The sequence below is a fragment of the Phacochoerus africanus genome, chromosome 5, assembly GCF_016906955.1.
Source record: "Phacochoerus africanus isolate WHEZ1 chromosome 5, ROS_Pafr_v1, whole genome shotgun sequence".
In the NCBI taxonomy this organism is placed as follows: domain Eukaryota; kingdom Metazoa; phylum Chordata; class Mammalia; order Artiodactyla; family Suidae; genus Phacochoerus; species Phacochoerus africanus.
The window spans coordinates 50115639-50142591 of NC_062548.1; the positions used below are offsets into that span (position 1 = coordinate 50115639).

General features: G+C 50.2%; 1 protein-coding gene across 1 annotated transcript in view; it reads right to left on the reverse strand.

The window, feature by feature from the left end:
* Window positions 1-265: 265 nt before the first annotated feature.
* The window catches only part of MALL (mal, T cell differentiation protein like), a 28277-nt gene continuing 1589 nt past the window's right edge, over window positions 266-26953 (reverse strand). The window contains exons 2-4 of the mRNA XM_047781236.1: window positions 7925-8092; window positions 5185-5307; window positions 266-3077 (exon numbers count right to left, since the gene is read on the reverse strand). Of these exons, the coding sequence (XP_047637192.1) occupies window positions 3015-3077; window positions 5185-5307; window positions 7925-8092 (354 nt within the window). The 3' untranslated portion in view covers window positions 266-3014. The remainder of the gene's footprint in view (window positions 3078-5184; window positions 5308-7924; window positions 8093-26953) is intronic.

The window sequence follows — 26953 nt, forward strand, 5'->3', positions numbered from 1 at the left end:
GTTCTGCACAGTCAGGGTCTGGCTTTCACTGAGAAGTGTTCCATGTCAGAGTCCTAACAGAAAGGTCAGTGACAGATTAGGGGGCAAGAAGGGGAGGGAAGTGGGGTAACACCCTGTCAACTGAGGGATGTCTCAGTCCCCCTGGGGTTGACCCCAGAGCTGGGTCTATTGTTTATTTGAAACTGAAGTCTTATTTTTTCCCTGTCTCATTTAAAGATCGTAGCCTCATAGTAAAACAACAACAAAACCCACAGCAGTACAAAAGGAAATGTTACAAACTCTACACATTGTTTATATATTTTCCTCAAAATGTTCTCAGATTTTCAAAACAAAACAGCAAACAAACAAAAAAATAAAGATCATAGCCTGGTTCTTGGCCAACACAGAACCCCGGCTGTCCTGGACAAAGCTTCCAACCCAGCCTGCTACCGGCCTGTTCAGCAAGGGCTGTGGGGTGTGGCTTGAGGGACCCCATGGCCCATCGCCTGCAGCCAGGCCCCCAGCACTGCTGGGTGCTCAGGTCATGGGAAGTCTTAGTCTGAGTTCCCAAATGAGGCAAGGACTTGGGTGCAGGGAGCCTGGTGAGAAAGCATTTGGGGTGGGGTGGGACAATGAGGGAAACCCAGCAAAGCCGAGCCTCGGCCCAGGGGTGCGCCCCTGCTGGGGGCTCTGAGGAGCCTTGTAGGGTGCCTCCTGTCTTCCCACAGAAGACGGGAGCCAGGGAGAGTCCTAGACAGAGGGAGCAGCCGTCCTGAGTGCGGGAAGGTGGCTGGAACTTAAGCAGCTGCAAGTGAACTGGGTGGTGGGGGGTATGCAGCTCTGAGCTGGGCCCACAGAGTCTGCCCTGGGGGTGGGGGTATTGACAGGAGGAAGGGACAGCAGTCGGTGAAGGAGAGCAGGGACGTGAGGCCGAAGGCCAGTTGAGGGGTCTGCTCCGCCCACCCAGGCCTCTGTACCTCCCTGGCCTGGCCAGGCCACCCCTAACTTGGCATAAGTTTGGTTTCTGGAACTTGCACCCAAACTCTTCTTACTGAGGTAGAAATAACCGCACAAACCTCTGAGCCCTGGAGACAGAGCTGCATCTGCGTGCAGTTGCCCTAGAAGCAAGGCCGGCAGGGGTGGCGTGGGTGTTGAGCCCTAAAACCTCCACAGGGGGCTTTTGGTGCAATTGCTGTCGGGACCTGTGACCTGGTGACCAGTTCCAGCTGCCAACACCACGAGAGCGATCAACTCAAGGCTTTTTACTGTACAAAGGACTTTTATTTGGATGTGGCTACTCAAGTAAATATTAACAGTGACCATCCCAGCAGCTGCCAGGCAATAACGTGACAGATAAACAGTGGCTTTTCAAGCAATGGGGATAGGATTAGAAAGTGAGCTGTCAAAAGTGAAGCCAGAATTTTCTCTCCATGACTCCCCCTCCCCTGTATTTCCCCCCCACCACCACCCCGGAAGCAGAAAAGAGTTGATACAAAATTGTAAGCCCTGGAATCAGCTAAGACAAGTCACTTCTACTTAATAATTTCATTTTAAAATGGCAGCAGGCCCAGGCGTTACTGGGCTGAGTCCTCACTCAGGCCAGGAGACTGACCCTGACTCGTGTCAGAGACTGGGGACAGGCAGCTGGAACCCCAGCACAGGGCCAGAGAGCAGAGAGCACAGCCTTCTTTTGAAAAACATTTCCTTGGAGATCAAGCACCTGGATCTTACATTTCTGGCTGCCTTTGAAAATGGTCCTGAAGTACAAATGCCTTTGCACACCCAGGCCCCTGGGAGCCCTTCGCTGCAGGAGGTGGACTGGGTGGTCCCAGACCCCACCCAGCTGGACCACTGGGGGAGGCACGTGGAAAAGCAAGACCTGGGGGTGGGGCCTTTGTGGCTTCTTTGAGGAGAATCCTTGCAGGTAACATCTGGCTTCTTCCCCAATGTCGTTGCTGAGGGCCAGTCCTTAAGCGGCCGGATCTTGGAGGCCTAACTCAGGCGTTCAGCTGAGCAATCTGACTTAAGAAGCAGGTTAGGAGTTCCGTAGTGGCTCAGTGGTTAACGAACCGGACTAGTACCCATGAGGATGTGAGTTCGATCCCTGGCCTTGCTCAGTGGGTTAAGGACCTGGCATTGCCATGAGCTGTGGTGTAGGTTGCAGATGTGGCTTGGACCCAGTGTTGCCGTGGCTGTGGTGTTGGCCGGCAGCTGCAGCTCCCATTCAGTCCCTGGCCTGGGAATTTCCATATGCCGAGGGTCCGGCCCTAAATAGACACACAAAAAAACCCCCAACAAAAAACTTTTCCTTCCTGACCCCTTGTGGGCCGCCCCCCTCCCCCGCCCAGAGTCCTTACTGTATAACAATTTTGCAGTCATGCGTCTTTTTCCCCACAAATCTACCCTCAAAGCTGATTTTACACAGATTTACCTTGGGTCCCAAAGCTGGGGAGGGAAGGAGAGGGGACATGAATGGCGGTCAGGCAGGGTGGGAGGGGCAGGGGGTCTGGATCATGGCGGCCAAAAGAGGTGGGACCACTGGAACAAGGTCTGTGAGTCTTCAGATCTGAAAGCACTGACAGCACCATTTCCATTTTAAGGAAATTATGACGGTTCCCATAAACCTGCTGTGGGAATCCCCTGGCTGAGGTGTGACGTCACCAAACAGGTGTGATGATGGTTGAGCTGGAATTTTCTACGGCAAGAGCTTCAGATGTTAGCTTTCCAGAAGAGCGAGGTTCATTGTCAGATAATTCCAAGAGACAGTTACTTTCCCAGGCAAAACAAAACAAAACAAAACAACAAAGCCCCCCAGCCCCGGCTTTTTCATATTCATCACAATGAATTAAAATGTCCAAACAGATCTGCCTGAGTGGGATGTCATCACTCAGTCTGAAAAGATGGTCTGTTGATCCCCTATGTCATCGTTGAGCTTCTGTTTCGCATCCAGATGGCGAATGCCGGAAACTACTTCCAGGAGCCGATGCTCCAGGTTTTCCTAGAGCATCTTCCAGGTGGGCGAGGCCCCTGCCTCTTCAGTGGTAATAGATGCTGAAGGCATGGAGGATGTAGAGCAGGGCAGTGATGAAGGCAAAGAACTGGTGGGGGGGGCATGAGACTGCCTTAGAGATGCCGGACAGCCGCACCTCCCAAGGGCCCTCGGCCTGGGAGGCCGTGTTCTGATCCTGCTTCATCCACTGTCTACCCACAACCCGCCAGGCCTGAGGGCTGCAACCCCTGGCCAGTGCTCCATCCATCCTAGGTATTCTGAGGCCACACTCCCACTGTCCCACTGTGACTGTCTTGGTGTCCCTCTTTGCCTGTGCCCCTCCACCTGGCTGTAAAGTAGGTCGGTCTCCATCCTCACCTTGCCCCCCTCCCCCCACTGTCCTCTCATCCTGGGCTCTCTGTACAGTCCCCCTCCCCCCCCCCCACCTTCAGCCACTGTTTGTGCTCCAATGAGTTCTACCCACCAGCCTAGAGCCTGACTCTGCACCTCTGCCTCTGGGCTCCTCAGAGCCTTGGAAGCCTCACAAATTCTTTGTGGTCCAAACTGTAATTTTTTTTTTCTTTTTATGGCTACACCTGCAGCATATGGAAGTTCCCAGGCTAGGGCTCAAATCAGAGTTACAGCTGCCGGCCTACGCCACAGCCACAGCACCACCAGATCCGAGCCATGTCTTAACCTACACCACAGCTCAGCTCCTTAACCCACGAGTGAGGCCAGGGATCTCTTCATGGGTGATCTTCATGGGTTTGTTTCAGCTGAACCAAACGAGAACTCCTCTATGGTCCAAACTGAACTGAGATTTCCCGAGAAGCTCGTTGGGCCCAGGACCCCCACCTCACCCAGATTCCCAAGCCGGAAGCCTGTGATCCCTCAAGCTCCTCCTTTTCCATCATCCACCACGTCCGAGGCCACCCCCAAAGTCTCCTGACTGCACTGCCTGACAACCTCTTGGCCCAGACTGCAGCCTCACGTTGCCTCCCTATCTAATCACACTCTGTTTCATTCAATCATTCATTCATTCATTCAACAAGTATATTGTAAGATCTGGTTTACTTCAAGAACTATGGGTTTAATGGTGAACAAAAAGTCCAAAAATTCTTATCCTCAGGGAGTTTCCATTTTAGTTGCAGAAGCAGAACATAGGATAAACCGGGAGAAGAGTAGGTAAGATGGGGCTGAGTGCCCAGGAGAAAATAAAGTGGGAAAAGGTGGGGGAGGGGCATGGTCTCACGGGGAAGGTGACAAGTGAGAAAAAAAGGAGGCAAGGGAGCTGCTGAAATACTTGTGGCCACCCTAGCGGGGTCACCGCGCTTGCCCGACATCATTCTAACAATGGGGACAGCACCCCGTGCCGCATCCCTGCTGCGTGATCCCTACGAGGGCCTCCAACTGATACAGGACTTGATCTTTCTGGTCAGGGGTCGAAGGGGACCCGCCTGGGCTGAGAGTGCTTTTAAGGAAGGATTAGGGAAAGGTAGGCGGCTCCAGAGGAGGAATCTGTCATGTGAGCTATCGGCCACGCGAGGGCGCCATCCCACCGCGAGAGGCAGGAGGCTGCGGTGCAGAGACTGGAAAGGTAAGGCCCGGGCCGCTCTGCCTGGAGTCTCAGGTCCCAGCGGACCTAAGGTCTGCGGGGCGGGGTAACGGGAAGGGGTGCCCTGCTCATCCCACGACTCGCCCAGACACTCTGCCTCGGATGCCGAAAGCCAATATACTGTCACTGAAATAAAAGGACATGGGAATAGCTCAGAGGAATCCCACCTCTACTCCACCAGCAATGGGAGCCATCCAAAGATTTTCAATAAGAGATTTGAAAATTTGGAAAATTTTTGTTTTGGAAAATAAAGAAAGTTGTGTTTTCAGTTTGCATTTTGAAAAACAATTATTCTAAGGGCAGCATTGTAGGTGTAAGAAGGAGCATGAAAAACAGCAGGTGAGACACCTGAACTTGGACTTGGCATGATGTGAGCTTGGGCGCACACCTGATCACACACACACACACACACACACACCCTCTTCCGCCTGTCCATTCCACACCTGATGACACACACACACATACCCCCACGCCCTCCTCCGCCTGTCCATCCCGCAAAGCTCCTTCAGCCGAGAGCTGAGGGTCGCCTCCTCTGCACAAGACAGAATGAAGCCTCAGGCTTTTCCCTCCCCGGCGGCAGATGCTCTTGTCCAGCACTCACCGAGGCCGCGGTGTTTATGAAATAGTTTTTCAGGTCCTGGGTCTCAGACACAATCGTGGCATGCGCTTGTAAGACGGCGGCGCTCATGTACAGGATGCCGGTGGTGCCGTGGTACAGGCTGTCCTGGAAGGATGGAGCAGAGGCCACGCCCACCGTCACGCGGGCACATAGGCCAGCGGAACTTTTCTCTGTGACTATGTGGCTGGGAAGAGGGAGCAAAAGACCCTGCTCCCAAAACTCCTGCTTTTTCCTTTTGCAGTGTTTCTAGGGAAATGTCTAGGTCGTGAACAACAATGGATTAATAAATGGCAATAATAATACCAACACGGGCCAACAGTCACTGAGCCCTTTTCCTTGCCAAGCTCTAGGCTAAGACTTTCCCCCATTTATCTCATTTAACCTTGACAACTAGGAGGTAGGTACTATTGATCATTAGCGCCATTTTGAGGAAAAAGAAGTTCCAAAGTTAAGGTCAGTGATTAAACCTGAGCCAGAATTTGAATCCAAGTGACATTAATAACACCAAACCTGTGCTCTCAACCATTAGTGTTATGAAGCCCAGCTGTGTTCAGGGCACTGTCCTAACCATGTGCACATGTTGTGTCATTTTATTTTCGCAGCTAATTTCATATGGCTGCTACGACTGATAGCCCCAGTTTACAGACGAGGAAAGAGAGGATTAGCTGACAAGTGCTAGAGTAGGCTAATCCGACTCTAGACTTCAATTTTTGAACCTCTGTGCTAATATCTTCAATGCCACAAAAATGTCATACAATCAGTTCTGGAAGGAACATCATAATAGGCCAATCGGCATTTTGCAACCCCTGAAGACATATTCATTCACTTTCAGAAAGATCCTCAGTAGATGGAAGACAGCATTAAAGAAAAAATTGATGGGGTAGGGCTGTCACTGGAAGAGGGACCACAAGTCATGGTGTGTGATGTGACTTAAAGCCACTTACAAAACATTCTTGCCAGAAAAACTTAACCTATCTTCACTTTGGCCTTTAAGTGCTAACTTTCAGTTTACAGAAAACTCAGGCATGAGAGGAGCAAGTCAGATCCCACCAGGAAGAAGCAAACAGATAAACTCCCAAATGTAAGCCCCTCTACAAGACAGCTGACCACCCCATTTCTTCAGCAAGTAACTGGCAGGGAGAGCCATTCTAGATTAAAGTACCCAAGAACCATCACTACCAAGTGGAAGCGGGTCTCATGAGGACCTGAGGCCAAGTGCAGAAACAAGCCAAGTGCAAAAACATGTCTCAGTTAAAACAGAGGACCTTGAATGTGACCTTGGTCTTAGATGCTACTGGGGAATTAACTTTATGTAAGTGCAATAATGTAAGAAAGTTAATGTATTTTTTTGGAGGTATGCTGATGTGTGTAGAATGGAATGACGTGATGTTTGGGGGTTGCTTTAAAATTCTTCAGGGGAAGGGTTCCCATTGTGGCTCATTGATTAACGAACCCGACTAATATCCATGAAGACGTGGGTTTGATCCCTGGCCTCGCTCAGTGGGTTAAGATCTGGCATTGCCGTGAGCTGTGGTGTAGGTGACAGATGCAGCTTGGATCTGGCATTGCTGTGGCTGTGGCTGTGGCATAGGCCAGTGGCTACAGCTCTGATTCGACCCCTAGCCTAGGAATCTCCATATGCTGTGGGTGCGGGCTTAAAAAGACAAAAATAAATAAATAAATAAAATTCTTCAGGGGAAAAAAGGGCTGGGTGAAGCAAGTGTAATAAAACTTGAAAATACTGGAATCTGGTTTGTGATTATGAGGGGCCGTAATGTAATCCTCCCTCCATTTAGAGTTGTTCAATATAGAAAATTTTTCAGTGGGTATCAAGATGATGTGGTGACATGAAAAAACTTAATGACAATATAAAATCAAAGAATCTACATCCAAAATTATTGGTTCCCAATAAGAAAAAGAAACAGACTCATGGACAAGAACAGACTTGTGGTTGCCAAGAGGGAGAGGGATGGGGGAGGGAGGGCATGGAAGTTTGGGGTTAGTAGATGCAAATTATTACATATAGAAATGGTGTACAATAAGGTCCTACTGTTTAGCACAGGGAACTATTTTCAGTGTCATATGATAAACCATGTGGATGATAACATTAAAAAAGAATATTAAAAAAGAATTATTTTGTTGTTCAGTAGAAATTAACACAATTGTGGCTATGGTGTAGGCCAGCAGCTGTAACTCTGATTTGACCCCTAGCCTGGGAACCTCCATATGCCCTAAAAAGAAAAAAAAAGAAAGAAAGAAAAAAAAGAAAAAAAGAAACAAAATTATTGGTTCAGTGTGATTATATTTACATGTTGCAAAAAATGTGCCAGGAGTATGGAACCCAGCAATTGCGATAGGACCTTGAGACTGGGGTGATTCTTTTTCTACTAGCACTTCCTTCAATGCTGCTCCAGTGATTTTACCATAAACTAAATTTAGAGGGAAATGTTTCAGGATGTGTTTGATCCAGGAGTAGCCAGGATGCATATATCCCTCACAAGGAAGGCAGTGGGATGCCATAAAGGATGGATGCTGGCAGAGGAAGACTCTCCTTCTCATCTGGTAGTAAACGCATCCAAATAAAAGCCAGGGTAGAGAGGGTCCAGCCCAGGAAAGGTCCCAGCTTCCCCCTCCCCATCCAGGAGGCCCACTGTCCTCAGCACACCCAGGACTGGGGTTTGGGAGGCGCCCCAGGGCCTGGCTCACTCTCACTGGTTCTTACCAGGATTTTCCAGGACTCGTATCTTTTGTAAAATCCAAACACATAAGACAACAGGAACATCAGGGAGATGAGGAATGAGGTGAGCGAGACGTACATCACCCATCCTTGCAGCAGCGGATTTGCTACCTGGGTGGCAGCTACCAGGATCCAGACCCAGAACCCAAATACCTGTAAGAGAAAAGCACAGGCGAAGGGGCTTCATTGGCTGGTGTGGGGTATGTTTCCCTTTGCAGGTTGTCCTCTGGCCCTGATTAAATATTCTTCACACGGAGTTAGGTGGGAATCAAGAGGGAAATGGGGAAGGAAGGCTGGCCCTCAAGTCAGAGTAAATTTTGTTAGGAAATTCAAGTGGTCGACACAGAGGGTGCCAATGGAAGGGCTTGGCTAAATGTGGCCTGGGGATGTGTGTCTCCTTGGCCCAAGTAGCTTTGGCATATAATGTTTTAAAAACATTTCTCAATAAGTTTCCAACATTTGAAACAGGATATTTCATAGGAAAAATCCAGATTTCAGACATGTCTTGGGAACTTTATAATCCTGGCCACAGAGAACCCATTTCCAAGGCCAGAGTAGTCTGAAAGCAGTTGTGACTCTCTCTTTGAAGAGGACCTGGAGTTCTCAGTGGACCATATCCCCAACTTTCCCAATGCCAATGCCATTGCGTGGCCCATTCCCTGGTGCTCACTTTCACTGTGGCTCCTTCTGCCTCCCTTCACCCACAGACAGTGTCTGTCTGGCCCTGTGGACTTTTGGTTTGGAGCTTCCTGGTTATGGTATCTGATGCCCTGGAGTCAGTTACCAGCTGGGCAGTAGAGCTCCAGTTTCATCACTTCTCAACTCTGTGCAGCCATTTATTATTCCCTTGGTGGAGAAACCCAACCTTTTTCCTGTTGTCTCTGGGCTCTGCATTTGTTTGCTTTGGGGCTGGGCTTGTAGCCATGCTGGTGAGTCCAGAGGAGCAACTAAATGTCCACCAGAGAGCACCTCAGTTAGAGGCCTGGAGGGGAGGGTCACATGCCCGGGAGCACCAGGTGGTTTTTGTTTTTTTATTTTTTTGTTTTTTGTTTTTGCTATTTTAGGGCTGTTCCTGAGGCATATGGAAGTTCCCAAGCTAAGGGTCGAATAGGAGCTGTAGCTGCTGGCCTACACCCCAGCCATAGCAACTTGGGATCCGAGCCGCATCTGCGACCTACACCACAGCTCACAGCAACACCGGATCCTTAATCCACTGAGCAAGGCCAGGGATCAAACCCTCATCCTCATGGATCCTACTTGGGTTTGTTAACCGCTGAGCCAAGAAGGGAACTCCACCAGGTGGTTTTGTTCTTGGTTTGTCTCCTCTCCTCCCGGGCCTCCTTAGGATGTCCTCACGAGTCTCCTGCATGCCTCCTCTCCTCACTCCTGTTACACCTGTGCTTGGAATTTTCTGTGTCTCATTAGATTTCGATTTTTGTGATTACTAATGAGATTGAGCTTATTTTCCTATGTTTCATGTATTTCCTCTTCTGTGCAATTTTTTGTTTTTTATTGGTGACATATTTCTTACAGGCTTGTCTTTTTCTTATTGATTCATAGGAATTCTTTCTACAAATTTTATATGCCATGAACTGTTATAAATATTGAAGATATATCTGCCAGCGCATTGTCTCTCACATTTCTTTGTTTTGTTAGACTTATTCATTTATTTTTTTAGATTCCATATATAAGTGAAAACATAGAGTAGTTGTCTTTTTATGTCTGCCTTATTTCACTAAGCATAATACCCTCCAGGTCCATCATATTGTCATAAATGGCAAAATTTCATCCCCTTTTAGGGCCGAGTAATATTCCATTGTATACATGTACCACATCTTTATCCATTCATTTGTTGATGGACACTTAGGTTGCATCCATGTCTTGAATGTTACAAACAGTGTTGCTATTGGAAGTTCCTTTGTGGCACAGAGGGTTAAGGATACGGCATTGCATGTAGCATGGGTTTGATCCCTGGCCTGGAAGCTTCCATGTACAGCCAAAAAAAAAAAAAACTTTTATAAACACTGAGGTGTGTATATCTTTTTTTTTTGTCTTTTTTTTTTGTCTTTTCTAGGGCTGCTCCTGTGGCTTATGGAGGTTCCCAGGCTAGGGGTCTATTGGAGCTATAGCTGCCAGACTACACCAGAGCCACAGCAATGCAGGATCCGAGCCGCGTCTGCAACCTACACCACAGCTCACTGCAACGCCAGTCCTTAACCCACTGAGCAAGGCCAGGGATTGAATCCACAACCTCATGGTTCCTAGTCGGATTTGCCAACCACTGAGCCACGACGGGAACTCCAACAACCTTAACAATGTATATCTTTTTGAATTAGTGGTTTTTGCTTTCTTTGGATAAACATCCAGGAGTGAAATTGCTGGATCATATGGCATATAGTAGGTCTATTTTTAATTTAAAATTTTATATATATATTTTTAAGGCTGCATATTTGGCACAAGGAAGTTCCCAGGCTTGTGGTTGAATTGGAGCTGCAGTTACAGACCTACACCATGGCAACACTGGATCCAAGCCTCATCTGTGACCTATGCTGCAGCTTTGCAGCAACGCTGGATCCTTAATCCTCTGATTGAGGCCAGGGATCGAACCTGCATCCTCACAGAGCCAACATCAGGTCCTTAACCTGCTAAGCCACAATGGGAACTGCTATTTTTAATTTTTTTGAAGCTGTTTTCCATAGTGGCTGCACCAATTTATGTCTATCACATTTTATGATGTCTTTTGATGAACTTCTTAATTTTAATGTAATTGAGTATGTTAATCTTTTCCTTTATAGACTGTGTTTTTCTGGTCAAGTAGAAGAAATCCTTAAGAAATGAAGATATTCTTGCATCTCAGATATTTCTTCTGGAATCATTTTCTTTCTTCCTGCAGTACAACCGTTAGTGTTTTTTTTAGAAAAGGTCAGCTGGCAGTAGTCAGTTTGAGTTGTCCGCAAATGTCCTTATCTCCCCCTGACAATCATTTCCTTCTAAGGTATTTACCTCCCACGGTGTTCTCTGTTTTTCCATATTATTCTATTGTATTCTGGCTTCCAGTGCTGCTGCTGAGCGGCCAGCTGTCAGCTGAACTGCTGCTCCTTTGTCAGAATTCATCTCCGGTATTGGGCTGCTTTTAGAGTCTTCCCGCTGTGTTTGGTGCTCCGCAGGCTGTGCAGGAGTGGTGCAGTGTGTTGTGGCGTGGGTATCTTTTCATTCATTTTGCTTGGTATTCCATTTCTGGTCAGCATCTGACAACTGCATTGTCTGGGTCTTGGGGGCCTGATTCTGCCCTTTGTGGCTTCTGTTAACTTTCATTCCTGTTCACTTTTCCCCTCCTATGTTTACTGCAGTTTGATTGTGATCATGACCGTGGGGGTAGCTCAGTTCTGAATGATGCTCTTAGAGACTTTCTGGACTAAACAATTCCACTTCTGTCTAGCTTGGCTGGAAGATACACAACTTTCAGGTCCTGGTTTTCTGGGACTAGCAGTTTTCATGTTACAAATGAAAAAGCATAGCACAGGAGTTCCCATTGTAGCTCAGTGGTAATGAACCCGACTAGGATCCATGAGGATGTGGGTTCGATCCCTGGCCTCGTTCAGTGGGTTAAGGATCCGGCATTTCTGTGAGCTGTGGTGTAGCTTGCAGATGCAGCTCAGATCCTGGGTTGCTGTGGTTGTGGTGCAGGCTGGCAGCTGTGGCTCTGATTGGATCCCCAAGCCTGGGAACTTCCATATGTCATGGGGCTGCCCTAAAAAGACAAAAACAAACAAATAAACAAACAAGCAAACATAACAAAGATATGTCATGCTTATGAGGCTTCCACTGCTGTTGTCCTGGAGACGAAAAGCACTTTTGAATCTATGGAGAATCCCTAAACTCCTACGAAGAGGAAGGGAATAAGAGGAGAAGCCAGAACAGACCAGGGGGTTGACCACGAGGCAGAGCCTATGAGGATCTTGTAGGGCCGGCAACGCTTCCAGTCTGGCTGCTCCTTAAAGCTCCAGACCTCAACAAACAATCTCCGAGTGGATTTTTTTTTTTTTTTTTGCTTTTTAGGGCTGCACTCTTGGCATATGGAGGTTCCCAGGTTAGGGGTCGAATCAGAGCTATAGCTGCCAGCCTACACCACAGCCACAGCCACACCAGATCCAAGCCGCATCTGCGACCTATACCACAGCTCACAGCAATGCCGGATCCTTAACCCACTGAGAGAGGCCAGGGATTGAACCTGCCTCCTCATGGATACTAATCAGATTCGTTTCCACTGCGCCATGATGGGAACTCTTCCAAGTGGATTTTGGAAGTCCTAGGGTGAGTGAGTCGGGCTGGGCCGCCCTGAGGATGGGCTGCTGAGGGACGAGGGCCACCGTCCCTCTGAATGGGGCTCTTGCATGTGGATCCCAGAGACGGGGGCTGCTGATGTTGCATGGAGGTGCCGGGGTTGGGCTTGTGGGCACCTGCCAAGCATCTCTCCCGCCAAGCCAGGGGAAGGGCAGGAAGGAACACGCTGGCCCACTGCCAGTACCCGAACAATGCTGGTTACTAATGGGAATGGCATTCAGGACTTAGTGACTGCACCACAACTCGTAAAATTTTAGACTCACAGGAGACCTCTGAGAGCAGAGAATGGTCGGTGCCCTTCACTGCTGTATTCCTGGTGCCCAGCACAGGGCCTGGCATGAGGCAGGTGGGAAGGTGTCAAGGAACACCCTCTGAGTGACTCAAGGATAAGCCCCCCATCACCCCATCACCTTACATTCACTAGGTGCTTTAGAGTTTGTAAAAATACATTCACTTGGATGGCCTCATGTCATTTGTACAGCAGTGCTCATCCTCTTGGGCTTTCCCAGACCAGGAGCTGCCACTGGATACCTAACGCCACTTACTGCCAGCTCACCTGTGCCAGGCCTGGGGCAGCAAGTGTGCCACCGGGCCTGTCAGGGCTGGCCAAGGGGTCCCTGCCCTGCTCCAGCCATCAGAGGCCACCCTGGGCAGACACTGCCGCCTGCAAACCACCTGTGTGTCCGCACTTGGTTCTCACTTCGGACCACGAAGTGGTGCCATCCTGGAGGGGACCGAGGGTCTGAGGCTGCCCGGGATTCAGGGTAGGATACCTCCGGGTCTCTCCTCACAACCAGGTTTCACAGCCCGAGGGCAAGGCCTCCGAGTATTTGGGGATCTTCTCAGATTGCACGGGAACCTTCTGAAATGGTGTTAGGGTTGCATAACCAATGTTAGGCAGAGGAATGTTATTGACTTTTGATTCCCGCACCCTCTGCCTTCTGAGCAGTAGGAGGGACCAGGGCCCAAGACAAACTCCAGGTGAATTTAAACCCAGTGGAGTGTGTTGTCCTGTTTCTGCCTCAAGCAGCCTAGGCTGGATCCATCATAGGTAAGGCAACCTTAAATATTTGTCTTGCCTTTTTTTTTTTTTTTTAATAAAACATATTTACCTTTCCAAATTTTCTTGGCAGCCTAAACTATTCTCTCGTTTTAATCCTCATTTCGTATTTCTCAAGAGCAGGAGATATTTTTAGATGTTTGGGCCTGGCCCTCGATGTGGAAGAATCTTTTATTATAGGTGGACATTTTGAGCAAGTGTATTTCAAATACAATTTAGGCGGAGGCAAACACAAATTGCTCATCCTTGCCTATTCTGAAGGCTGAACCGAAACTTGAAAGGATCATTTGAAGGAGGCTAGAGTGTAACAGTAAGTTTATTTATTACTCATTCTCTAGAACACAGAGAAGAACTCTTTCACGTTTAGAGAGCTGGTTAAAAACTAGAGGATGCAGAGTTCCCGGGGTGGCTCAGCAGTGACGAACTCGACTAGTATCCATGAGGACGGAGGTTCTATCCCTGGCCCTACTCAGTGTGTTAAGGATCCAGCTGCAGCGTAGGCTGTAGATACGGCTCGGATCCCATGTTGCTGTGGCTGTGGCTGTGGCAGGGGCCAGGCTGCCACAGGGCAGTGAACTTCACACTCTGTAAGCTTCTGAAGCTAGAGCTACCCTCGTGGTGACCCCATGTGAGTAGGGAGGAGAAACTGTCAGCTCTGGGCCGGGCCGGAGGTGTGGTCGGGATGGGCCGGACCAGAAGCTGAGAACCAGGAGATGATACGGAGGCAGGTTCTTCTGTGAGGCTGGGCGGGACTTCGGCCCGGTGGATCCCCTCACCACCAACACTGAGCTCCTTCTCTGACCTCTCATCTTAATGTTCACGAGGTGTTCCCTGCCCCCCCTCCCTTCCCTGGTACTCGGGCCAGTGCAGGCTGTACTGCAAAGCCTCAGAAACTGCAGGCAGGGAGGAAGGGCCCGAATCAAGATGAGGCAGCCCACCCGCAACAGGGTCGGGGTGTCTTGGGAGCGCTGGGTTTCAGGTTCCATCCCCAGCCTAGCACAGTGGGTTAAGGCTGCGGCTTAGCTGGCAGTTGCAGCTCAGATCTGATCCCTAGCCCTGGAACTCCAAATGCCGCAGGGGTAGTGTTGCCAAGTGAACTGTGGCTCCTGGTACCTCTGAGGGTCCAGGAGCAACAAGCTCCTTGAAGACAAATTCTAGCTTTGCCCACAGTGGGGACCAGGAATGCCCCCCCCCCCGCCTCCCTCCCCGACCCCCAGGGCTCCCTCCAATGATGTAGTGTTTCCAGATGAAGAAAACTATAGTCCCTCACATCCAAGCTGTGCTAAGTCCAGGGTCCCTTGGCCCTTGTTTACCCCCTTCCCCTTTTCCCCCTTTAAAAAAATTGTGGTAAAATATACTGAACAAAATTTACCATTTTAACCTTTTTTTTTTTTTTTTTTTGTCTTTTTAGGGCCACACCTGTGGCATATGGCGGTTCTCAGGCTAGGAGTAGACTGTAGCTGCCCACCTACACCAAGGGCACAGGAATGCCAGATCTGAGCCAAATCGGTGACTTACAACACAGCTCACAGCAACACTGGATCCTTAGCCCACTGAAAGAGGCCAGGGATTGAACCTGTCCCCTGATGGATGCTAGTGATATTCATTTCTTCTGAGCCACGATGAGAACTCCCATTTTATCCATTTTGAAGGTAAAGTGGTATCAAGTGCATTCACATTGTTGTGTAACCATCACTGCCATCCATCCCATCTCTGCAATATATTTTATCTGGCAAAACTGAAACTCTGCACCTGTTCAACAACAACTCACCATCCCCCCTCCCCCAGCCCCTGGCAACCACCATTCCTTCGCCCCACAAACTGGACTACTCTAAGTACCTCGAATAAGTGGGATCATGAAGGCTTATTTCACACAGTGTCACACCCTCAAGGTTCATCCCTGTTGCAACATGTGTCAGAATTTCCTTCCTTTTTCTGGGCTGGATAGTATTCCACTATATGACTATATCACATAGATATCTTGTTTATCTGTTCATCCATTGATGGACACTTGGCTATTGCTGAGTAGGCCTGCTATGAATGTACAACTATCTGTTTGATGCGCATCCTTTTACAGAGAAAAATAAGAGTTCCCATTGTGATTCAGGGAGTTAAGAACCCAAGAGAGTGTCTGTGAGGATGCAGGTTCCACCCCTGGCCTTGCTCAGTGGGTTAAGGATCTGGCATTGCTGCAAGCTGAGGTGTAGTTGGCCGACTCCGCTTGAATCTGGTGTTGCTGTGGCTGTGGTGTAGGCCAGGGGCTGCAGCTCCAATTTGACCCCTAGCCTGGGAACTTCCATATGCTGTGGATGTGGCCATAAAAAATAATAATAAAAAGGGAAAAATAAGAGGAGGCCCATCCACTGGCTGTGCTTTGGACCCCATCAGGCAGTTCTGGTGCACAATGCCCTGAGAGTCATAGCTTGAAGGAAGCAGAGCTGCCCCCACCCTTCACGCCCTGTGGGTGCCCCTGTGGTCAAAGCAGGCGTTTCTCGGGAGTTTGGTACCGTCTGCTCAAAATACCTCGACTCCAGGGTGATTGCAACGGCTTAAACTGCATGGTAGGAATTCGACCTGTAATTGTTTTTCAACCTTAAGATTTTAAATTGATTGAAATAATGTTAACAGCAAAGGCATTTTTCACTATGTTGTGTTCCTTCCCAAGCCTAGTGAACATGTACACGTATACTTGATAAAGCTGCAAATCATGGTGAACATACATTTTCTACTCTTTTTATATTTTTCTATTTTGCTACGTGGCTTAATAACAGAATTGATTCTTGTTGCTCAAGGCAGTTCTATAAAGTTGTCCTGGATACTGGCAAATTTAGTTATGAATCCTGAACCACTGTTCTTGGGGAAATACAGAACTAAGTTCCTGCAAGCTTGTGGTCACAATATTTTCATCAACTGATAAACACATAACTTTGTTTTATGCGTGATTCTGTTTAAAGACACTTTGTTAATATATATTGCTGATCCATTAGCCTTGAGCTCTCAGCCAACAGCCCTAGAAGAATAAGCTTATCTAACACAAATTTCTCCGTAAAGCCAATTACAGCCTTCTCAAGCTTAGGAACACTAGACACTGCTTTAGCAGTGCACTTGGGACTATTTTAAACAGCAAAATCACCAACAAAAAGCACGAAGACACATGAGACGTAGCACTAAACAGACCTGGAAGAGGACTCTCATTTACAGTATGAGCTGAAACAAGAAGGCAAGTATTGACCTCAGGTTGAACGTGTGTGTCCCAAATTTGTGACTCAGATATTTCCCCAGCTGTGCACCCATCCTCGAATGACAGTGACAACATTGCAAGTATTGATTTGGGGGTTACAAATAAATGCTAGTGAATGTGCAAATGCAGCATCTGGGTAATGAGGCCTTTCAATGCCTCCATTATATTCCACTACGTTGATAAAACATCATTTACTCAGGCCCCAGCGCTAGGATGTTGGATGTCTCTAGCTTCTCCCTGTTGTTGATGATGCCACAGTAAATAATGTTGCAGAGACAGCTGTCTTCTTTTAAATTCTCCCTGTGGGGTAAATTGCCCAGCTGGGCATGCTGGTGGATGGTGTGGGCAAGGAGGGGATGTGGCGGGTGACTTCCCAACAGCCACTGGGCTCGTTGCATCTCTTGGCTGGGACACATACGTGACCACCCTGGCCAGCGAGATCCACACCTTCTGGGGACTCCTGGGAAGGGTTTCTTTCTGCCTCAGGGGACCAGGGTTGAGACAGTCCCTGCCCTTGCTCAGGCGGTGGCTGTATCTGGTATTAGACCTGGTGATACCATGTGGAATGTGGAAGAGGACAGAGAAGGAGAGAGCCTGGGCCAGACGACGCAAACGAACCAGCCCCAGCAGAGCCCGCCCGGCTCCGGGCTTCCGGGGACCTGAGATGGTTCAGCCAGCCTGAGCCAGCGACAGCCCTTGTCACAGCACTGCCAGGACCATTTGGGATGTGCGTCTGCTCACATCACCCACACCTTGAACCCTCCCCTCTTAAACCTCCCCACCGGCTCCCCGTGACGCCCAGGCCAAACTCAGCTACCGCCCTGCAGGCCCTGCCTGTGCCGGCCTCCCTGAGCCCCCTCGGAGCCCCTGCCCTGGGCCTTCCAAATGCGCTCAGAGATGGGCTGGTGGGCCTGAGATCTTCTAGTCACCACCAGCATTAAGAAGCTGAGCGGACTAGCCGCGGCAGCATAGACGGACCTAGAGAGGGTCATGCTAAGTGAAGTAAGTCAGACGGAGAAAGACAAATATCTTATGAGATTATTTATATGTGGGGTCTTTAAAAATGGTACAATGAACTTATTTACAAAATAGAAATAGACTCACAGGCATAGAAAACAAACTTATGGTTCCCACAGGGGAACAGGAGGGAGGGGGAGGGATAAACCAGGAGTCTGTGAGGAACAGATACACACTACTGTATGTAAAATGGATAAATAAGAACCTACTATAAAGCACAGAGAACCATATTCAATATCTTGCGATAATCTATAATGGAAAAGAATTTGAAAAATATATATATATTCAGATAAAAGAGTATATATATATCTATATCTCTCTGAATCATTTTGCTACATACCAGAAACTAATACAACATTGTAAATTAACTGTACATCAATAAAAAGTAGTTCGCTTTGAAAAAAAAAGTTTAGAAGAGAAAATACAGTGCATTGTCCATAGGAAAGGGAAGTGCTATTTCCTGAATCTTGGGTTCAGTCTCTCACACACACAAACACACACATACACACGCATGAAGTGGTGGTGCATCACAGGCAGCTGTGGAAACCCTGCTGCCGCCTGCCTCCCTTCCTCTGGCCCAGGGCCCTGCCCAGGCTGCTGTCCCCCTCCACACAGTCCCTGTTCACAGCACCATCCAGGCGGGCAGACACCCACCCCAGCATCAGCTCACAGCTGTGGGGGTTGCTGCCTCAGGAGCCCCTCCTGGGGCCTGGGGGTGGGGGCCACACTGAGGCCCGAGAGGGAAACATGAGCTGCTGACAGGAAGGGAGAGGAGACATGGGTTGTCCACCACTCTCTGCAGTGATGGGACTCAGGGTAAAAGAGCTGGGGCCTCCACAGCTGGAGGGTCACTCTGGGCTGCAGGCAGCACAGGGCCCCCAGTGCCCCCGTAGGTGCTACGGCTGGAGCCTGGCAGCCGGTGAGGCTCCCTGGGCTGGCAATGTCACCTCCACTGGCCAGGGGAAGAGATCAGTTCTGAGAGGCCAAGAGACTTCCCACAGTTACCTGTGGCGGGTGGCAGGCCTGGGTGGCCACCCAGGACCCGCAAGCAACCAGCTTATGGGGAAGGTCTACGCTCCATGATTCAACCCGGGACGTGTCCACCCAGAGTTACCATGTCCTGACTCCAGGAGCGAGAGCCTTCTCTCTGGGGCTTTAAGGTTAGCGGGAAGTTGGCTACCTGGTCCCCTTGGCCTCCTGTGAGGGCCTCTGTCTCATCTGGTCCCCTCCAGCAGCAATGGCACCGGACAGAGCTCCATCCACCACAGGTCCCCAGCAGAACAAGTCCCATAAGGAGCCCTTGGTCCCGATAAGTGCTCTCAGGGCTGGGCTGGCTGCGTGCCAGGGAAATCAGTGCCCGTTCTGGGGTGTGTGCCTGGGAGGGGCAGGATGCCAGGGAGGGGCTGGTGAGTCAGTGGCCAGGCCTCCTGGCCTTCCGCCCCTCCTGCCATTGGCTTCCTCCCCCAGGACCGCCCCCCGCCCGTTCAGACGCCACCCCCACTGACCCAGCTTCTCACTGACTCAACAGTCCAGACGTACAATGTCACATAAAATAGGATAATAAAAACATTCTTACTCCTCCAAAGTCTAAAGGGCTTTTCCTTCTTGTCTCTTAAAAAAACCAAAAAGCAAACAAAGAAAAAACCAAAAAAACACCACCAAGCATTTTGGAGGACAAATTATTTTTACCTTTAAAACAAAAAACAAAAAACATGTGTGCCTTAGAAAGGTTAGAAGGTACAGAACAGCTGCAAAGAAGCAGGATAAATGGTTCCTGCTCCCCAAAGCAGCCCCGCTCCCTGGTTTTCCCCTCTTGGGCTCCAACTATGTTTATTAACCTGTGTCCCCTGCCATGTGCCCAAGAAGTCCTCAGAGGAGCCCTGGAGTCGGCTCGGGAGGGCCCCACCTCCTCCTTCCCTCAGGAATAGCAGATGTTTTGTGACCAGTAGCCACCATCCCGCCCTTCATCAGGCACTGAGGACCCAAGGATGTCACCATTCACTCTGGTCTCAAATGACTCCTGCTCAGTTTGCCCCTACCCCAGTGTCTAAGCCCAGACATAGGAACATGAAGACCACAGGGCAGGGACCAGACCAATGTCACCTCCTCCAGGAAGCTGCTCCTGACTACTCCTCCCCGTCCCTGCGCTCCCAGATGCAGGCCCCTGCCCTGTGGTCTTCATGTTCCTATGTGTGGCACGGAGCCTGGCACAAGGCAGGTATGCAGCAGCACACGTTGTTCCAGGGGGAGGCAGGAGGCAGCGTGTTAGACTCTCCACTCGCTGGCTACTCCATCCCGTCTGCCTGGGCCTGATTCCTACACAGATGGCAGCACCTGGTGCCCTCTAGGCCTGCCACTGGCCCTGCCACGGACCGGCATTTCTGCCAGGAGCCGGGACCAAATGGGGACAAACACCCACTGTTTCATCTCCATCCATTTCCTCCTCCATCACCTTCCGGGCCCCAGAAACTCCCAGATGGGGAGCGTGTCCCCTGGGAGAGTAGCTGGGACTCCCTGTAAGCTTCCCCCATCGCCTGCCTCCTCCTCTGGCGCATGGGACGGACTAGGCGAGAATGTGCGTTCAGAGAGGAATGGTGTTCAAATAAACACACCACCCCTCCCACTCCCAGTGGCATCTCCTGGGAAGAGAGGGGCCCAGATGGGCCTGGGCAGGGGATGGGGGGCTGTGAGCTGTGCAGGAGCAGAAAAGCAGAGAATCCCCCCCAAAAGAAGGGACTGAGAGGGATTTATTTATTTATTTATTTTGCAGTAGGTCAGAGGAATCTGGAGCCCCAAATCTGTAATATCTGGCCCTGCTGCGGAGGCTCCCTGGAACCTTCTAGATCCAACCTGAGGCAGGAGGAGGGGAGCTATGCTTCAAGGACCTGTGGGACGTGGGCACCAGCTGACTCTGCTCACCAGGGTTGGGTTGAGATGGACAAGATCTGAGCAGGTGGTGACAGCTGAGGGACAGGCTGGCTGGAGGGAAGGGGAGGAGGCAGGGAGGGGCTGGCGAGAGAGGAGAGGGGTCAAAGTTAGGGGACCTGTGTGGGGCTCCCAACCCCGCCCTCCTCTGACCTGCTTCCTGCCACCTGCCAATCGGAACAACCCTCTAGAAACCTCTCCTGTCTCCCTCAGAGCTGCTGTGCCCTGGAAAGTTCTCCAGGCAGGAGCATCGGGAAGGGCGCTGGCTGCAGGTGGGGCCTTCTTATCACTAAGACTTCTTATCTGGGGCTCCCGAGGTCCTGGGGGACAGGGTGTGCTGGTCCCCTCCCTGCTACCCTCGCCCGGGGGACCCGGCTATTTCCTTCAGGGCACCGGCTGGTAAGAGAGATCCTCCCTCTGAGTTCCCATTGTGGCTCAGCAGAAACGAACCCAATTAGCACCCATGGGGATGTGGGTTCGAACCCTGGTCTTGTTCAGTGGGTTAAGGGTCCAGTGTTGCTGAGGTGGTGCAGCTCGGATCTTGCATTGCAGTGCCTGTGGTATAGGCTGGCAGCTGAAGCTCCAATTCAATGCCTAGCCAGGGAACCTCCATATGCTGCAGGTGTGACCCTAAAAAAAAGAGAAAGAGAGGGAAATCCTCCTGGTAGGCTGACCTTCTGGCAGCAGCTTTTGTTGCCTGTCTTATCTGAACTGGGAGACTACAGCAGCTTAGGGAAGTTTGCTCGTGGTCTGAACAAAGGGGAAAGGGAAGAATAGGACCAGAGTGCCAGCCTTGGGCAGAGGGGAGGGTACGGCTGTGGGGATGTGGGTTGTTAGGTAGTTCCGAGGGTCCCTCAGTTTAAACCCATCCTGCGGCGGGCTGCTCTGCCATGTGGGCTGAACCCTGCAAGCCACCCCGTCCCCAGCTCCCTTTGAAGCTGGACTCCTGCTGGGATCTGGCACTGGAAGGGACTGGAGGAGGACTGGGATGGGAGGCTTTTCCAGGTCCTGTCACTGTCACTGCAGCAGCAGTTGGTGCCAACCCCAAGGTCCCCGTGCCCCTCCTCTGGGGTGGTGACCACTGCCTCAGAGCACCTCCTGCAAGTGGCAGCTGGGCGGGGCTCCCTCCGGAGGTCCGAGCACCTGCCACCTCTCACCCCACTCTGGAGATGGACAGTGGCGGCTCTGCGGAGTCACTACTCTCTGGCGGGTCAGCATCTTCTTTCTGCTTTCTCAGCATTTTAGCAACTGTGTAGACCACTCCTGATGCTGAACCCACCTGTGGGACAGTGACTTCCATTCCTTTCTGCACTCCGGCAGGTACCACCTATTGGCCTCCTTGGCTAGTCTCCATCTGCCCCCATTAGGCATCAAACTCCATAAGGTAAGGGCCATGTCTATCTTCTTCCTCTTCCTATGTTTGTGATTGGCAACTCAATAAATGTTTGTTGAGTGACTACATGGGATTTTTGTTGTTGTTTTGCCTTTTCTAAGGCTGCTCCCGCGGCATATGGAGGTTCCCAGGCTAGGGGTCTAATTGGAGCTGCAGCCACCAGCCTACGCCACAGCCACAGCAACACGGGATCTGAGCTGCGTCTGTGACCTACACGACAGCTCACTGCAATGCCAGATCCTTAACACACTGAGCAAGACCAGGGATCGAACCTGCAACCTCATGGTTCCTAGTCGGATTCGTTAATCACTGAGCCAAGACAGGAACTCCTACATGGGATTTAAATGGGGCCATCTTCCTCTTTCCTTACAGCCTGATTTGTTTGTGAACATTTCCATCCTAGGAAGTCCTAGTCTGAACAAGCAAACGTCTCATCTCTTAATCCAAACCCATTAAGAATGCCAAGCCCTCACCCTGAGGGAGCTTGTCCTGACAACTGCTCTAGCTCCTGGAGCCTTCGGCAAGTGTGGCTGTACACCCCTACTTTCTACCCTGTTTCCTATCTTGGGGTGCTCGTCAATGTTCATGCATCACTCCCTTAAGACAGGGTCCATGACTTAACCACATCCCTTCTGTTATTACCTCCTTATTCTTGGCTCTGCCTGAGTGCAAAGCGTGGGGCTGGAGCAACAGTAGCATCTCAGTAAAGATTTGCTGGTTTACAACTGGGATTTGCTCACAAGAGACCCAGGCTTTCTAGTGAGAGACCGGATGACCACCACCACCACCAACGTGGGATGGGCTCACATTTCTAGAGCAGTTGTCCGGTGCTGATGCTTCTTCTAGTCAGGGTCCTTACTGAAACCCCAGAGCTGACCTGGGAGATCTTTGCTGCTGCTTTCCTCATTATTGAAGCTCAGAGTGGTTAAGTAACCCACCCAGCGTCTCACAGCAATGAAGCAGCAGAGCCAGGCTTACCCTGTTGAGTTGATTCAATTTTACACAACCCGAACATGCTGGGGGCCTCCCAGGGTCAGGGCTGGGCCTGGGAAGTCAAAGTGGGTCCTGGAGATGGGGAGGTTGATCTCCGACTCCTCTCTACACGCCCTGCCTCTGTTCTTCTGAGGGGAGGGGCTTGCTCGACCCCGGCCCCACATTCTAACTTTCCTTCCCTTTGCCCCAGTCTCCCTTCCTGTCACAGCCCCCCAGGGCCTCCCAGAGCATCATTCTGTTGGGACTCAGTGGTGCCCTGGGCATGGAGGCTGTTGGTTCCCTTCTCCCACAGAGGATGGCAAGGTTGGGGCAAGGCTGGGACAGGGCGTAGAATGAAGAGAGGGACAGATGCCACAAAGACAGAGTAAAAAGGGGCACACTGAGTTGACTTTGCTGCTCTGCAGAAGTATGGAGAACTGGAGGGGGAGCGGAGGAAAACAAGAGAAAGGACTTCTCCTTCTAGAAAACGTGACATCCTGAGGAGTGTTCCAACAAAGGGAAGGCGCTTGGCCTCAGCCAGGCCCGAGATGAGCCCTGATTCCCTCTTGGCCCCACACAGTTGACAGACAGCGCCAGGGCTCAGGAAGTTCACAAACAGGCTTTTACATATAAGCGGAGTAAAAGAAGAGGCAGGCTGCAGCGCAGGTGAAGCTGGGGGCTGGGCTAAGACAAGAAAGTGAAGCTGGAACCTTCTGAAATGAGCTTCTGCGGGGGTGGGGGTGGGGGTGGGGGCAGCACTGTCAAGTAATTCCTTCTGCCCACTGTGCAGGCACGTTAAAAAGCCGAAAACAGAGGCCGAACAGAGTGTCCAAATCTTCTCTCCGATTAACTGGCTGACTCTCTAGAAGCCTTCTTAGCTGTTTCTTTGTAATTAGTCAAGTTTCTAATTAATAAGTGAAGAAGTGAAAAGGTTGGAAGTTAATAAACTTGCTTGGACTCATTCATGAAGCCCTCCCTCCCTCAGTCACAGCTGCCTGGGTCAGCTCTGCGTCCACCTTCATCTTGTAAAGTAGCTGATGTGCCACCTCACACCAGGCAGGCAATTGGGTAGTCACATGACCCCCAAGCCTGCTGCCTGCACATCTGCTAAGAAGAGCGAGGCAGTGGGGCTGTGAGTCACCTGGTCCCCAGCCCCTTCAGCGCTGGCAACCAGTGGGCTCCCACACTCACTGAATGGAAGAGACAGGAGAAAGCGTCTCTACTCCTCTTAAAATGCCCTGACTCAAAGGTTCCTCACACTTTGAGATTACATTTTGGAATTAATACTGTTTTCAGACGAGAAATCTGAATTCAACTGTAAATGAGCAACATACACACTTGAATGTTAAATCTCAAAAGCCTTATCTGTTGCAGGTGGGAAGGTAAAATGGTACAACTACTCTGGAAAACAGTTTGCCAGTTCCTTTTTTTTTTGTCTTTTTGTCTTTTTTGTTGTTGTTGTTGTTGCTATTTCTCGGGCCGCTCCCGCGGCATATGGAGGTTCCCAGACTAGGGGTTGAATTGGAGCTGTAGCCACAGCACTACGCCAGAGCCACAGCAACGCGGGATCCGAGCCACGTCTGCCACCTACACCACAGCTCACGGCAACGCCGGATCGTTAACCCACTGAGCAAGGGCAGGGACCGAACCTGCAACCTCATGGTTCCTAGTCGGATTCGTTAACCATTGCGCCACGACGGGAACTCCTAGTTTGCCAGTTTCTTAATGAAAACCAAGTATACACATTATACAAACCAGTAAACACACACTCACTGGCATTCCCCAGAGAAGTGAAAATTACATCCACCCAAAAGCCTGTATATGAACACTCACAGCAGCTTTATTTAGAACAGCTAAAAAAATGCAAAGGACCAAAATGTTTCTCGATGAGTCAGTGGTTAAACAAACCACAGTAAATCCACACCATGGAATACTATGCAGCAATGAAAAGGAGGCATGACTGATACACATGTGATTTGAATGGACCTCAAGCACATTATGCTGAGCGGAAGAAGCCAATTTCTAAAGACTACATACTGAGTGGCTTCATTTACTTCTATAACTTTTTTGGAATAACAGAAGTATAGAGACAGAATAAATGGTTTCCAGGGGTGAGGGAGGACCAGGTGGGGTGACTACAAAATGGAGCAGGAGGGAGATCTTCGTTGGATGGAATGCTTCTGTGTCTTGATGACGGTGGTTACAGGAAACTACACATGGGAAAAAGGTATGGAAGTAGAGACAGCTTTCCAACATCGGTCACCTGGTGTCCATATCGTTATAAAGATGTGACTACTGGGGGACACTGGGGGAAGGGCATGGAGACAGCCCTGAACTATCTTTGCAAGTGCCTGTCAATCTATAATTATGACAAAAGCTTTATTTGTTTGTCTTTTTAGGGCCACACTCGTGGCATATGGAAGTTCCCAGGCTAGGGGTCAAATCAGAGCTGCAGCTGCTGGCCTACACCACAGCCACAGCAACATGGGATCTGAGCCACTTCTCTGACCTACACCATAGGTCACAGCAATGCTGGATCCTTAACTCATTGAGCAGGGCCAATCAAACCCATGTCCTCATGGATGCTAGTCGAGTTCGTTACCACTGAGCCACAATGGGAACTCCATGACAAAAAGGTTTAAATGTGCACTTTAGTGTTAAAGCAATTTGGGAAAGATCTGTAAGAGTGGGCTGTGGGGAGCAGAGTTGGTAGGAAGCATGCAGACCCCCTGGTGTCTGTGCTACCCTCGTCTGTCATCATCATTGATGTATAAGAGCTGGAGGCTCTTGGCAGCAGAGGTGGCCCGGGGCCTCAGGGAAGCCCTTGTTTAATTCTGCTCTCCTTGCGTGTCTGGCCCCTCGTTCCTGTGGGAGGCCCTCACTGTCTTAGGAAACAGTGGCTGGAGGGAGGTGTGCCTGCAGTCACCACCGATGTCACCCTGGCCACCCCTATCATGGACGACCTCAGAATCCAGATTAGGGATTTCACTTTCTCTGCCCCCTTTGGCTGCCCTGAGCTCCCAGCTTTAGCATCCACGCTCTGGACTGATGGCCTGCCTGTGATGCTTTAGGCCCTAGGCTGAGAACCTGGGGCCCCAAGGCCTGGGACTCTGTGGTCAGCACCTTGGGTGGCCAGGGACAGAGGGGCTTCTGCAAGGCCGATTCTGCCCTTTCCTCTCCAGCCCAGAATGTCTCCTGGCATCAGACTCGGCCGCCAACTCAACAGTCTCCCCTCCTCTCCCATTTACCTCCCCATCTGCACCCCAGACATACCTGGTCTAGCTTTCACTCCAGGAATGCTCCTGGAGGAAAAGAGCAGGTGCAGAAGAGCATGTACAGAATAACCCTGTGACACAGACACATGTGTGTACATATATGGATATAGGCATCTATATGGATGACAATTCTTTCTGCATTTTCTAAGTTCGACCATGAAAAAAGGAATACTTATGAATTAAAACTAAAGTTGTGAGGAGGAAACATCGGACAAAGCTGAATGGAGGGAGGTTGTGCAAAATGACGGATCAGCATTGCTCAAGAGTGTCAGGACAAAGATGGGGGAGCTGGCCCAGAATGGAGGGAGGAGGGCGACATGGCGACCAAACGTGATGTGGACCCTGGACCAGGAAACGGACGTTTGTGGGGAATTCAGCACAACCTGGACAAGGTTCACTGTTGATGGCACAGTCCTGATGTGAATTCCCTGCCTGTGATGGTTGAACTATGTAAGCTGTGGCCCTGCAGGGCAGCTGAGTAGATAGGCTATGAGGACTCTCTGTACGATTATTACTAGTGTTGCTATACATCTAAAATTATTTCAAAGAAAAATAAATGAATGAAATTGAATCAGTGACAGCATCCCACACCCTAAGGCACTTCAGTCCCTGGAGCCAGCAAAGCACTCACTTTCTTCCCTTGGGGGATGCTGTCTGCAGGAGCCCAGTGTGTGGGGGTGGGTGCACCATGGAGGTGGCCATTCCAGTGACTGCAGGATGTTTTCCTGATTCCAGAAGCCCCTCCCTTTCGCCTCCTGCCCCGCTGGCCTCTCCTGGGTTCCAGGCC